General features: G+C 57.9%; 1 protein-coding gene across 3 annotated transcripts in view; it reads right to left on the bottom strand.

The window, feature by feature from the left end:
- Positions 1-2,388: 2,388 nt before the first annotated feature.
- The window catches only part of LOC149431298 (SWI/SNF-related matrix-associated actin-dependent regulator of chromatin subfamily D member 3), a 47,762-nt gene continuing 35,446 nt past the window's right edge, over positions 2,389-14,704 (bottom strand). For all 3 annotated transcript variants that reach the window (XM_089665694.1, XM_089665696.1, XM_089665693.1), the window contains 2 exons: positions 13,554-13,655; positions 2,389-8,057 (listed from right to left, as the gene is read on the bottom strand). In XM_089665694.1, coding sequence (XP_089521820.1) covers positions 8,004-8,057; positions 13,554-13,655 — 156 coding nt within the window. In that variant the 3' untranslated portion in view covers positions 2,389-8,003. The remainder of the gene's footprint in view (positions 8,058-13,553; positions 13,656-14,704) is intronic.

The raw sequence follows: 14,704 nt of genomic DNA, 5'->3' as shown, positions 1-14,704 counted from the left end.
TGCAGGTGGTAGTTGGGGGCCCCCAAGTCAACTTTTCCATCTGGACCCACCAGCTTCAAGCTACACCTCTGCTTGTTGCTGTAAGGCAGCATGGAGCTCAGGGAATCATCTGGGAAGATTGTGATGGTGGTGCAGCTGAGGAGATGGTGGGAAGGCTGAGATGGTGGGAAGGCTGAGATGGTGGGAAGGCTGAGATGGTGGGAAGGCTGAGATGGTGGGAAGGCTGAGATGTCTACCCCCACGCTGGGTAAAGGCACATCCATGCGCGGTGTGACAACCCAAACATAGGCCCATCCAGAGACAATAGGACAATTTTAAAAATGATGCAGTGCCCCTTCCTGTCAGTGGCTGGTGACCCTAATGTGTCAAGGCCAGAGGTAGGGGGCTGATTGGAGCACAGTAGAAGCTCACACCTGTCTCCCCCCATAAAGCGTAGACCCCCTGACTACAGCAGAGCTCCAAAGATGTCCTGTGGTCCTCACCAAACATGCAATGTGGATAGGTAATAAACAGAGGTCATGTCCCATCCAAACAGCCTTCACCCTCTCGGTGGACATGCCCATTGAGGAGTCTTCAGGGACATGGTTCCACCACATGGGCACAGTGCGGCTAACTACCACTTCTTCCCCACAGCACCGTCGAGGGTCAGCTGACCCAGAAAGCTGCAAAGTGAGCACCTCTGGCTAGACTGAAGATATCCTTTCTCCTAGGACACCACCAAAAGATGGCATCCAAAGCCGGCCAAGGATGGAGCGAATCTCAAGTGGTTCAGCAGGGAATGGCCAAGATTTAATACATCTATGGGCAGGCTGGTTGTACAGAAGTCAATCCATCAATTAACCAGCCTGATGGATTTTTTGCGTGTGATCGCTACTGGTAACCATCAGCAGTGATCATTGTGTTCTGGTGGCAGGGAAGGCTCCCCTCCGGCGCTGTGGGAGGGATTCATCAGCAATGACTGTGTTGATGAGGGGAATCAAGAGAATCTTTTGCATCATCTATGGTTTCCTTAGCCGCCAGTCTCCTGAAGGCAGCGGTATATTCAATGTACCTGAAGTAGGAAATCGGTTTCTCTCAGAGGAGGGAAGATGTAGATTCTTCTAGGACACCAACAAAAACAATGGCGCCTAAAGCCGGCCATAGATGGAGCGAATCTCAGCTGGTTCAGCAGGGAGTGGCCAAGATCTGAAGATAATCCATCGACTTCAGTGCAATCAGCCTGCTGGACCCTTTACGTGATTACCACCGGCGGCTATAGATGCTAGTGGCAATCATTGGGTTCTGCCGGCAGGGAAGGCTCCCCACCAGCAGATCACAATAGCACAGCGGGTGGGATTCCACCATCAACATGGACCGTGTTGATGGGGGAATCCAAGGATTTTCTTTCCTTCCACCATGGGTGGCTGTTTAGTGTGAATGAGGGTTACGTCAGACTGGCGTGCTCGCGGTTTGATATTCAGCTACAGACGGACATTTCCTCCAATCATGGCGGCTGGATTTATTATTCCTTCCCTTCCTCCAATCATGGCGGCTGGATTTATTATTCCTTCCCTTCCTCCAATCATGGCGGCTGGATTTATTATTCCTTCCCTTCCTCCAATCATGGCGGCTGGATTTATTATTCCTTCCCTTCCCCCAATCATGGTGGCTGGATTTATTATTCCTTCCCTTCCCCCAATCATGGCGGCTGGATTTATTATTCCTTCCCTTCCTCCAATCACGGTGGCTGGATTTATTATTCCTTCCCTTCCTCCAATCACGGTGGCTGGATTTATTATTCCTTCCCTTCCCCCCCATCATGACGGCTGGATTTATTATTCCTTCCCTTCCCCCAAACATGGCGGCTGGATTATTCCCTCGCTTCCAGGCCGAGTGTCTCATGTTGCCCCTCCCTTCCCCCAATCATGGGGGCTGGATTATTCCTTCCTTTCCCCCAATCTTGGTGGCTGGATTATTCCCTCCCTTCCTCCAATCATGGCGGCTGGATTATTCCTTCCCTTCCTCCAATCATGGTGGCTGGATTATTCCCTCCCTTCCAGGCCGAGTGTCTCATGCTGCCCCTCCCTTCCCCCAATCATGGCGGCTGGATTATTCCCTCCCTTCCCCCAATCATGGCGGCTGGATTATTCCCTCCCTTCCTCCAATCATGGCGGCTGGATTATTCCTTCCCTTCCTCCAATCATGGTGGCTGGATTATTCCCTCCCTTCCAGGCCGAGTGTCTCATGTTGCCCCTCCCTTCCCCCATTGGCTGACTCTACTAACAGGACGAAGCCTCATGACTGGGCCTTGGCTGGACCTTCCCAGTTCGTGGTGATGAGTGTCTCCCTAGGCCGCTGCCTGTATGGGCCCCCCAGGGCCCCGCCTCTCATACAAGCGAGTCGGACACGTTGGTAGAAATGCGTTTATTTCATGTCACTTGGTGACTCTACACACCACACAGAGCAGCTACACCGGTACAGTGATGAGCACTTCTATCTACCTGCACAGTACGAACTAACAGCCCCACCAACCCCCCAGTGCTGACCACTCGCCCACATGGCCGGGAGACCCAATCGTTTTCAATATGAAAAGACAAAGACGTGGAATACGCTCGCCCTTTGGGGCAGGAGCGGGGGGGGGGGTAAATTCATGGCTCAAGCAGAGCTTTTGAGCTTGGGATTACATCGTTTGGATCTGTATGCCAGGGGGGTGATGGGGGCTGGGGCAGAAGAGGGTGATGGGGGCTGGGGCAGAAGAGGGTGATGGGGGTTGGGGCAGAAGAGGGTGATGGGGGCTGGGGCAGAAGAGGGTGATGGGGGTTGGGGCAGAAGAGGGTGATGGGGGCTGGGGCAGAAGAGGGTGATGGGGGCTGGGAGAGAAGAGGGTGATGGGGGTTGGGGCAGAAGAGGGTGATGGGGGCTGGGGCAGAAGGGGTGATGGGGGCTGGAGCAGAAGAGGGTGATGGGGGCTGGGGCAGAAGGGGTGATGGGGGCTGGGGCAGAAGAGGGTGATGGGGGCTGGAGCAGAAGAGGGTGATGGGGGCTGGAGCAGAAGGGGTGATGGGGGCTGGGGCAGAAGGGGTGATGGGGGCTGAAGCAGAAGAGGGTGATGGGGGCTGAAGCAGAAGAGGGTGATGGGGGCAGGGCAGAAGGGGGGGGTGATGGGGGATGGGAAAGAAGGGGGGGGGTGATGGGGGCTGAAGCAGAAGAGGGTGATGGGGGCTGGGGCAGAAGGGGTGATGGGGGCTGGAGCAGAAGAGGGTGATGGGGGCTGGGGCAGGAGGGGGTGATGGGGGCTGGAACAGAAGGAGGTGATGGGGGCTGGGGCAGAAGGGGTAATGGGGGCTGGAGCAGAAGAGGGTGATGGGGGCTGGGGCAGAAGAGGGTGATGGGGGCTGGGGCAGAAGAGGGTGATGGGGGCTGGGGCAAAAGGGGGTGATGGGGGCTGGAACAGAAGGGGGCAGATGGGGGCTGGAACAGAAGGGGGCAGAAGAGGGTGATGGGGGCTGGGGCAAAAGGGGGCTGGAACAGAAGGGGGTGATGGGGGCAGGAACAGAAGGGGGTGATGGGGGCTGGGGCAGAAGAGGATGATGGGGGCTGGGGCAGAAGAGGGCTGGAACAGAAGGGGGTGATGGGGGCTGGGGCAGAAGAGGGTGATGGGGGCTGGGGCAGAAGAGGGTGATGGGGGCTGGGGCAGAAGAGGGTGATGGGGGCTGGGCAGAAGAGGGTGATGGGGGCTGGAACAGAAGGGGGCTGGAGAAGAGGGGGGGGGTGATGGGGGCTGGGGCAGAAGGGGGGGGTGATGGGGGCTGGGGCAGAAGGGGGGGTGATGGGGGCTGGGGCAGAAGAGGGGGTGATGGGGGCTGGGGCAGAAGAGGGTGATGGGGGTTGGGGCGGAAGAGGGTGATGGGGGCTGGAACAGAAGGGGGCTGGAACAGAAGGGGGCAGATGGGGCTGGGGCACAAGAGGGTGATGGGGGCAGTGGCAGAAGGGGGCTGGAACAGAAGGGGGTGATGGGGGCTGGAACAGAAGGGGGTGATGGGGGCTGGAGCAGAAGGGGGGGTGACTATGAAGGAGCTTTTTGGTCTGGATTACACCATTTGGGTCTCTATGCTGGTGGGGGAGGGGTGACTCAGGTGGAAGGTTTTGGGTCTGGATAAGATCTTTGGGCCATTCTGAACATAAGACATCCGGTGACACGGGATCCTCTAACATATGACATCCGGTGACACGGGATCCTCTAACATATGACATCCGGTGACACGGGATCCTCTAACATATGACATCCGGTGACACGGGATCCTCTAACATGACATCCGGTGACACGGGATCCTCTAACATATGACATCCGGTGACACGGGATCCTCTAACATATGACATCCGGTGACACGGGATCCTCTAACATGACATCCGGTGACACGGGATCCTCTAACATATGACATCCGGTGACACGGGATCCTCTAACATATGACATCCGGTGACACGGGATCCTCTAACATATGACATCCGGTGACACGGGATCCTCTAACATATGACATCCGGTGACACGGGATCCTCTAACATATGACATCCGGTGACACGGGATCCTCTAACATATGACATCCGGTGACACGGCAGACAGGTCTTCTCTATCAGGATCCCACCCCGGTTATCGGGGGGCGGGGTTTATTTGGAAACTCTTCCCCCGGTTATCGGTGGGCGGGGTGTATTTGGGAACTCTTCCCCCGGTTATCGGTGGGCGGGGTTTATTTGGGAACTCTTCCCCCGGTTATCGGTGGGCGGGGTTTATTTGGGAACTCTTCCCCCGGTTATCAGTGGGCGGGGTTTATTTGGGAACTCTTCCCCCGGTTATCGGTGGGCGGGGTTTATTTGGGAACTCTTCCCCCGGTTATCGGTGGGCGGGGTGTATTTGGAAAATATTCCCCCGGTTATCGGTGGGCGGGTACTATTCAAGAAATCTTCCCCCGGTTATCGGTGGGTGGGGTTTATTCGGCAAATCTTCCCTCAGTTATCGGTGGGCGGGGTTTATTTAGGAAATCTTCCCCCGGTTATCGGTGGGCGGGGTGTATTTGGGAAATCTTCCCCCGGTTATCGGTGGGCGGGGTTTATTTGGGAAATCTTCCCCCGGTTATCGGTGGGCGGGGTGTATTCGGGAAATCTTCCCCCGGTTATCGGTGGGCGGGGTTTATTTGGGAAATCTTCCCCCGGGTTATCGGTGGGCGGGGTGTATTCGGGAAATCTTCCCCCGGTTATCTGTGGGCGGGGTGTATTCGGGAAATCTTCCCCCGGTTATCGGTGGGCGGGGTGTATTCGGGAAATCTTCCCCCCGGTTATCGGTGGGCGGGGTGTATTCGGGAAATCTTCCCCCGGTTATCGGTGGGCGGGGTGTATTCGGGAAATCTTCCCCCGGTTATCGGTGGGCGGGGTTTATTTGGGAAATCTTCCCCCGGTTATCGGTGGGCGGGGTTTATTTGGGAAATCTTCCCCCGGTTATCGGTGGGCGGGGTGTATTCGGGAAATCTTCCCCCGGTTATCGGTGGGCGGGGTTTATTTGGGAACTCTTCCCCCGGTTATCGGTGGGCGGGGTTTATTTGGGAACTCTTCCCCCGGTTATCGGTGGGCGGGGTTTATTTGGGAACTCTTCCCCCGGTTATCGGTGGGCGGGGTGTATTTGGAAAATATTCCCCCGGTTATCGGTGGGCGGGTACTATTCAAGAAATCTTCCCCCGGTTATCGGTGGGTGGGGTTTATTCGGCAAATCTTCCCTCAGTTATCGGTGGGCGGGGTTTATTTAGGAAATCTTCCCCCGGTTATCGGTGGGCGGGGTGTATTTGGGAAATCTTCCCCCGGTTATCGGTGGGCGGGGTTTATTTGGGAAATCTTCCCCCGGTTATCGGTGGGCGGGGTTTATTTGGGAAATCTTCCCCCGGTTATCGGTGGGCGGGGTGTATTCGGGAAATCTTCCCCCGGTTATCGGTAGGCGGGGTTTATTTGGGAAATCTTCCCCCGGTTATCGGTGGGCGGGGTGTATTCGGGAAATCTTCCCCCGGTTATCGGTGGGCGGGGTGTATTCAGGAAATCTTCCCCCCGGTTATCGGTGGGCGGGGTGTATTCGGGAAATCTTCCCCCGGTTATCGGTGGGCGGGGTTTATTTGGGAAATCTTCCCCCCGGTTATCTGTGGGCGGGGTGTATTCGGGAAATCTTCCCCCGGTTATCGGTGGGCGGGGTTTATTTGGGAAATCTTCCCCCGGTTATCTGTGGGCGGGGTGTATTCGGGAAATCTTCCCCCGGTTATCGGTGGGCGGGGTTTATTTGGGAAATCTTCCCCCCGGTTATCTGTGGGCGGGGTGTATTCGGGAAATCTTCCCCCGGTTATCGGTGGGCGGGGTTTATTTGGGAAATCTTCCCCCGGTTATCTGTGGGCGGGGTGTATTCGGGAAATCTTCCCCCGGTTATCGGTGGGCGGGGTTTATTTGGGAAATCTTCCCCCGGTTATCGGTGGGCGGGGTTTATTTGGGAAATCTTCCCCCGGTTATCGGTGGGCGGGGTGTATTCGGGAAATCTTCCCCCGGTTATCGGTGGGCGGGGTGTATTCAGGAAATCTTCCCCCGGTTATCGGTGGGCGGGGTTTATTTGGGAAATCTTCCCCCGGTTATCGGTGGGCGGGGTGTATTCGGGAAATCTTCCCCCGGTTATCGGTGGGCGGGGTGTATTCAGGAAATCTTCCCCCGGTTATCGGTGGGCGGGGTTTATTTGGGAAATCTTCCCCCGGTTATCGGTGGGCGGGGTTTATTTGGGAAATTGTATTTTTTTTAATACAAAAGTAAAAAGTGAATGAAATGTTTTGTGATGCAGAAGACGTGACGCCCCCCATGATGGAGACCCTCATCTGTCAGCTCTGTGGGGGAGACATCAAACTGCTGTCCCTGTATACAAAAATAATACTGAAGAGGGTAATCTGCCAGGGGGGGTATCCTGGCAGGATGGGGTATCCTGGCGGGAGGGGGTATCCTGGCGGGAGGGGGTATCCTGGCAGGAGGGGGTATCCTGCCCGGATGGGGAAACCTGCCTGGAGGGGTAATCTGCCAGGGGGGGGTAACCTTCCAGGAGGGGGTAGCCTGCCGGGAGGGGGAAACCTGCCTAGAGGGGTAACCTGCCCAGAGGGGGAAACCTGCCAGGGGGGGGTAACCTTCCAGGAGGGGTATCCTGCCCGGAGGGGGAAACCTGCCTAGAGGGGTAACCTGCCTGGAGGATCCTGACCAGAAACGTCCCTCCCTCGCGGCTCCCACTTTGGTTCAGTCCAGATGCAGCGTGGGCTCGGTGCCGAGAGTCCAGACCCTTCACACAATGGTCAATAACATGTCTGGAACATGAATCGGACGTCTGGAACATGTATCGGCACGTCTGGAACATGAATCGGACGTCTGGAACATGTATCGGCACGTCTGGAACATGAATCGGACGTCTGAAACATGAATCGGACGTCTGGAACATGAATCGGACGTCTGGAACATGAATCGGACGTCTGGAACATGAATCGGACGTCTGGAACATGAATCGGACGTCTGGAACATGTATCGGCACGTCTGGAACATGTATCGGCACATCTGGAACATGTATCGGCACGTCTGGAACATGAATCGGACGTCTAGAACATGTATCGGCACGTCTGGAACATGTATCGGACGTCTGGAACATGTATCGGCACGTCTGGAACATGTATCGGCACGTCTGGAACATGAATCGGACGTCTAGAACATGTATCGGCACGTCTGGAACATGTATCGGCACGTCTGGAACATGTATCGGCACGTCTGGAACATGTATCGGCACGTCTCGGTCGGCTCCGGCATTGTACGGGTAAGGATGTCTCCTGGGAGGAACGTGGTGGAACGAGATGGGACAGAGGCATGCAGAGCCCAGGACGAGGCAGCACCGGGACGTTGGTAGAACTTGTCCTTTGTGGGTCAGTCAGGAGTGAAGGCCACAAAGGACTCGGATGCTGGGACGAGCGGTTCTGGAATTATGTGTTTCGGACCCCCAGAGATTGTTCCAATTCTTGTCTTCTCTGCTGGATCTGAAAGAGATGAGAGTAGGGTGAGTCCTTCCAGGAGAACCTACCAGACGGACATTAGAGTCCACGATGGGAAGTTCCTGTCCTGGGGTAGGAGATCCCACGGCTCCTGTCCAGGGGAGGAGGAGATCCCACGGCTCCTGTCCAGGGGAGGAGGAGATCCCACGGCTCCTGTTCCGGGGAGGAGGAGATCCCACGGCTCCTGTTCCAGGGAGGAGGAGATCCCACGGCTCCTGTTCCGGGGAGGAGGAGATCCCACGGCTCCTGCCCCTGGGAGGAGACGATCCCACGGCCCCTGTCCCAGGGAGGAGGAAAGCCCACGGCCCCTGTCCCGGGGAGGAGGAGGTCCCACGGCTCCTGTCCAGGGGAGGAGGAGGTCCCACGGCTCCTGTCCCGGGGAGGAGGAGGTCCCACGGCTCCTGTCCCGGGGAGGAGGAGGTCCCACGGCTCCTGTCCAGGGGAGGAGGAGATCCCACGGCTCCTGTCCCGGGGAGGAGGAGGTCCCACGGCTCCTGTCCCGGGGAGGAGGAGGTCCCACGGCTCCTGTCCCGGGGAGGAGGAGGTCCCACGGCTCCTGTCCAGGGGAGGAGGAGATCCCACGGCTCCTGTCCCGGGGAGGAGGAGATCCCACGGCTCCTGTCCCGGGGAGGAGGAGATCCCACGGCTCCTGTCCCGGGGAGGAGGAGATCCCACGGCTCCTGTCCCGGGGAGGAGGAGATCCCACGGCTCCTGTCCCGGGGAGGAGGAGATCCCACGGCTCCTGTCCAGGGGAGGAGGAGGTCCCACGGCCCCTGTCCAGGGGAGGAGGAGATCCCACGGCCCCTGTCCCGGGGAGGAGGAGGTCCCACGGCCCCTGTCCAGGGGAGGAGATCCCACGGCCCCTGTCCCGGGGAGGAGGAGATCCCACGGCCCCTGTCCCGGGGAGGAGGAGGTCCCACGGCCCCTGTCCCGGGGAGGAGGAGGTCCCACGGCCCCTGTCCAGGGGAGGAGGAGATCCCACGGCCCCTGTCCCGGGGAGGAGGAGGTCCCACGGCCCCTGTCCAGGGGAGGAGGAGGTCCCACGGCCCCTGTCCAGGGGAGGAGGAGATCCCACGGCCCCTGTCCCGGGGAGGAGGAGATCCCACGGCCCCTGTCCCGGGGAGGAGGAGATCCCACGGCCCCTGTCCCGGGGAGGCGGAGATCCCTCGGCTCACCAAACATTCGGAGGATGAGGAGGCGGACATTCACAACTTTCTATAAGTACGGTTGTCATGAAAAGTCTCCCTCCTCTCGCGGGAATGGTGACATTTCATTATTGATGATGAAAATCTGACCGATCGTGTCTTTTACTGAAGGAAGGTGATGATAGGACGACATGTAATTCCTAAACCCCTCAAATGGCCCGGATCAGAAGTCTCCGTCCCCTTGGATCTGAAGTCTCCACCCCCCCCGATACTGAAGTCTCCTCCCCCAGAGCAGAAGTCTCCTCCCCCAGAGCAGAAGTCTCCTCCCCCAGAGCAGAAGTCTCCGCCCTCCAGATCAGAAGTCTCCGCCCTCCAGAGCAGAAGTCTCCGCCCTCCAGAGCAGAAGTCTCCGCCCTCCAGATCAGAAGTCTCCTCTCCTGGATCAGAAGTCTCCGTCCCCCCGGATCTGAAGTCTCCGTCCCCCCGGATCAGAAGTCTCCGTCCCCCCGGATCTGAAGTCTCCGTCCCCCCGGATCTGAAGTCTCCGTCCCCCCGGATCTGAAGTCTCCGTCCCCCCGGATCAGAAGTCTCCGTCCCCCCGGATCAGAAGTCTCCGTCCCCCCGGATCTGAAGTCTCCACCCCCGGACCAGAAGTATCCGCCCCCGATCAGAAGTCTCCTCCCCCCGATCAGAAGTCTCCTCCCCCCGATCAGAAGTCTCCTCCCCCGGATCAGAAGTCTCCTCCCTCGGATCAGAAGTCTCCTCCCTCGGATCAGAACTCTCCTCCCACGGAGCAGAAGTCTCCTCCCCCGGACCAGAAGTCTCCGCCCCCCGGATCAGAAGTCTCCGCCCCCGGATCAGAAGTCTCCGCCCCCGGATCAGAAGTCTCCGCCCCCGGATCAGAAGTCTACTCCCCCGGATCAGAAGTCTCCTCTCCTGGATCAGAAGTCTCCTCCCCCGGATCAGAAGTCTACTCCCCCGGATCAGAAGTCTCCTCTCCTGGATCAGAAGTCTCCTCCCCCGGATCAGAAGTCTACTCCCCCGGATCAGAAGTCTCCTCTCCTGGATCAGAAGTCTCCTCTCCTGGATCAGAAGTCTCCTCCCCTGGATCAGAAGTCTCCTCCCCCCGATCAGAAGTCTCCTCCCTCGGATCAGAAGTCTCCTCCCTCGGATCAGAAGTCTCCTCCCTCGGATCAGAAGTCTCCTCCCCCCGATCAGAAGTCTCCTCCCTCGGATCAGAAGTCTCCTCCCTCGGATCAGAAGTCTCCTCCCTCGGATCAGAACTCTCCTCCCACGGAGCAGAAGTCTCCTCCCCCGGACCAGAAGTCTCCGCCCCCCGGATCAGAAGTCTCCGCCCCCGGATCAGAAGTCTCCGCCCCCGGATCAGAAGTCTCCGCCCCCGGATCAGAAGTCTCCGCCCCCGGATCAGAAGTCTACTCCCCCGGATCAGAAGTCTCCTCTCCTGGATCAGAAGTCTCCTCCCCTGGATCAGAAGTCTCCTCCCCATAACAGAAGTCTCCTCCCCCAGATCAGAAGTCTCCTTCCCCAGACCAGAGGTCTCCGCTCCCCAGATCAGAAGTTTCCTCCCCAGGATCAGAAGTCTCCTCCCCCAAATCAGAAGTCTCCTCTCCTGGATCAGAAGTCTCCTTCCCTGGATCAGAAGTCTCCTCCCCCAGACCAGAAGTCTCCACCCCCCAGATCTGAAGTTTCCTCCCCAGAATCAGAAGTCTCCTCCCCCGGATCAGAAGTCTCCTGCCATGGATCAGAAGTCTCCTCCCCGGATCAGAAATCTCCTCCCATGGATCAGAAGTCTCCACCCTCGGATCAGAAGTCTCCTCCCCCTCAGAATGTCCCGCCTTGGTACAGACACACAAGGGGACACACACAGGTTACCATGGCAATTAAAGGGAAATTTCCCACATCTGTGGCTTCTTACATTACTATCAGTCTCTGTGTATAAATAGTCGGTGAGTTTGTTCGCTGTCACATGGAGGCACTGAGCAGGCCAGATACTGAGCCATGGGGAGCAGAAAAGAACCGTCAAAAGTCCTGCGTAACAAGGTCCCGGAACTTTATAAAGATGGAAAAGTATATAAAGAGATATCCAAAGCCATGAATATGCTGGTCAGTCCTGTCCAATCACGGATTAGGAAGTGGGAACTTTGGGGATCTCTTGATACCGAGCCAAGGTCAGGTAGACCAAGAGAGATTGGAGCCACAATACAACGAACAAAAATGAGCTGCATGGTGGAGTTGCCAGAAAGAAGCCTTTACCCCCCTCTATAGGTACACACGGTGTACGGAGGAGGCCATGCCGAACCCCCTCTATAGGTAAACACGGCGTATGGGGGAGGCCACGCCGAACCCCCTCTATAGGTACACACGGCGTACGGAGGCGACCACGCCGAACCCCCTCTATAGGTAAACACGGCGTACGGAGGAGGCCATGCCGAACCCCCTCTATAGGTACACACGGCGTACGGAGGCGACCACGCCGAACCCCCTCTATAGGTAAACACGGCGTACGGAGGAGGCCATGCCGAACCCCCTCTATAGGTACACACGGCGTACGGAGGCGGCCACGCCGAACCCCCTCTATAGGTAAACACGGCGTACGGAGGAGGCCACGCCGAACCCCCTCTATAGGTACACACGGCGTACGGAGGCGACCACGCCGAACCCCCTCTATAGGTAAACACGGCGTACGGAGGAGGCCATGCCGAACCCCCTCTATAGGTACACACGGTGTACGGAGGAGGCCATGCCGAACCCCCTCTATAGGTAAACACGGCGTATGGGGGAGGCCACGCCGAACCCCCTCTATAGGTACACACGGCGTACGGGGGAGACCACGCCGAACCCCCTCTATAGGTAAACACGGCGTACGGAGGCGGCCACGCCGAACCCCCTCTATAGGTACACACGGCGTACGGAGGCGGCCACGCCGAACCCCCTCTATAGGTACACACGGCGTACGGAGGCGGCCACGCCGAACCCCCTCTATAGGTACACACGGCGTACGGAGGCGGCGACGCCGAACCCCCTCTATAGGTACACACGGCGTACGGAGGCGGCCACGCCAAACCCCCTCTATAGGTACACACGGCGTACGGAGGCGGCCACGCCGAACCCCCTCTATAGGTACACACGGCGTACGGAGGCGGCCACGCCGAACCCCCTCTATAGGTACACACGGCGTACGGAGGCGGCCACGCCGAACCCCCTCTATAGGTACACACGGCGTACGGAGGCGGCCACGCCGAACCCCCTCTATAGGTACACACGGCGTACGGAGGCGGCCACGCCGAACCCCCTCTATAGGTACACACGGCGTACGGGGGAGACCACGCCGAACCCCCTCTATAGGTACACATGGTGTACGGAGGAGACCACGCCGAACCCCCTCTATAGGTACACACGGCGTACGGAGGCGACCACGCCGAACCCCCTCTATAGGTACACACGGCGTACGGAGGCGACCACGCCGAACCCCCTCTATAGGTAAACACGGCGTACGGAGGCGGCCACGCCGAACCCCCTCTATAGGTACACACGGCGTACGGAGGCGGCCACGCCGAACCCCCTCTATAGGTACACACGGCGTACGGGGGAGACCACGCCGAACCCCCTCTATAGGTACACATGGTGTACGGAGGAGACCACGCCGAACCCCCTCTATAGGTACACACGGTGTATGGAGGAGACCATGCCGAACCCCCTCTATAGGTACACACGGTGTATGGAGGAGACCACGCCGAACCCCCTCTATAGGTACACACGGTGTATGGAGGAGACCATGCCGAACCCCCTCTATAGGTACACACGGTGTATGGAGGAGACCATGCCGAACCCCCTCTATAGGTACACACGGTGTACGGAGGAGACCATGCCGAACCCCCTCTATAGGTACACACGGTGTACGGAGGAGACCATGCCGAACCCCCTCTATAGGTACACACGGCGTACGGGGGAGACCACGCCGAACCCCCTCTATAGGTACACACGGTGTATGGAGGCGGCCATGCCGAACCCCCTCTATAGGTACACATGGTGTATGGAGGAGACCATGCCGAACCCCCTCTATAGGTACACACGGTGTACGGGGGAGACCACGCCGAACCCCCTCTATAGGTACACACGGTGTACGGAGGAGACCATGCCGAACCCCCTCTATAGGTACACACGGCGTACGGAGGCGGCCACGCCGAACCCCCTCTATAGGTACACACGGTGTATGGAGGAGACCATGCTGATTTCCATTCTCAGTGGCTTGTGTCTTAGGATGATTGTCTCACAGAGAGATGTTGCTTGTGCTGCACATGGGGGGATATCTCACCTTACAGTAAAAGTAGCGGCTGACCGCCTCCTGTGACCAGGGTTCTTGGTAGAAGTCGGCTCTCCGTTCCTGTTCCGGGTTCCCCACGACATCAGTCATGATCTAAAAAGAGAACAGAGGAAGAGGGGGTCACTGGTCGTGATAAGCGGGGTCACTCATCATGATAAGCGGGGTCACTGGTCATGATAAGCGGCGTCACTCGTCGTGATAAGCGGGGGTCACTGGTCGTGATAAGCGGGGTCACTGGTTGTGATAAGCCTTTTAACTCGTCGTGATAAGCGGGGTCACTCGTCGTGATAAGCGGAGTCACTCGTTGTGATAAAAGGGGTTACTCATGATAAGCGGGGTCACTCGTCGTGATAAGCGGGGTCACTCGTCGTGATAAGCAGGGGTCACTCGTCGTGATAAGCAGGGTCACTCGTCGTGATAAGAGGGGTCACTCGTTGTGAAAACAGGGGTCACTCATGATAAGCGGGGTCACTTGTGATAAGCGGGGGTCACTCGTCGTGATAAGCGGGGTCACTCATCTTGATAAGCGGGGTCACTCGCCTTGATAAGCGGGAGTCACTCGTCTTGATAAGCGGGAGTCACTCGTCGTGATAAGCGGGGTCACTCGTCGTGATAAGCGGGGGTCACTCATCTTGATAAGCGGGAGTCACTCGTCTTGATAAGCGGGAGTCACTCGTCGTGATAAGCGGGGTCACTCGTCGTGATAAGCGGGGGTCACTCATCTTGATAAGCGGGGTCACTCGTCGTGATAAGCAGGGTCACTCGTCGTGATAAGCGGGGGTCACTCATCTTGATAAGCGGGGTCACTCGTCGTGATAAGCGGAGTTACTCGTCGTGATAAGAGGGGTCACTCGTTGTGATAACAGGGGTCACTCATGATAAGCGGGGTCACTTGTGATAAGCGGGGGTCACTCGTCGTGATAAGCGGGGTCACTCATCTTGATAAGCGGGGTCACTCATTGTGATAAGCGGAGTCACTCGTCGTGATAAGCGGGAGTCACTCGTCGTGATAAGCGGGGGTCACTCATCTTGATAAGCGGGGGTCACTCATCTTGATAAGCGGGGTCACTCGTCGTGATAAGCGGAGTCACTCGTCGTGATAAGCGGGGGTCACTCATCTTGATAAGCGGGGGTCACTCGTC

This window comes from Staurois parvus, unplaced genomic scaffold, assembly GCF_062004578.1.
Source record: "Staurois parvus isolate SC_StPar_1 unplaced genomic scaffold, SC_StPar_1.0 ptg002298l, whole genome shotgun sequence".
NCBI classification, from domain to species: domain Eukaryota; kingdom Metazoa; phylum Chordata; class Amphibia; order Anura; family Ranidae; genus Staurois; species Staurois parvus.
This window is presented reverse-complemented; position numbering and strand designations above follow the sequence as displayed.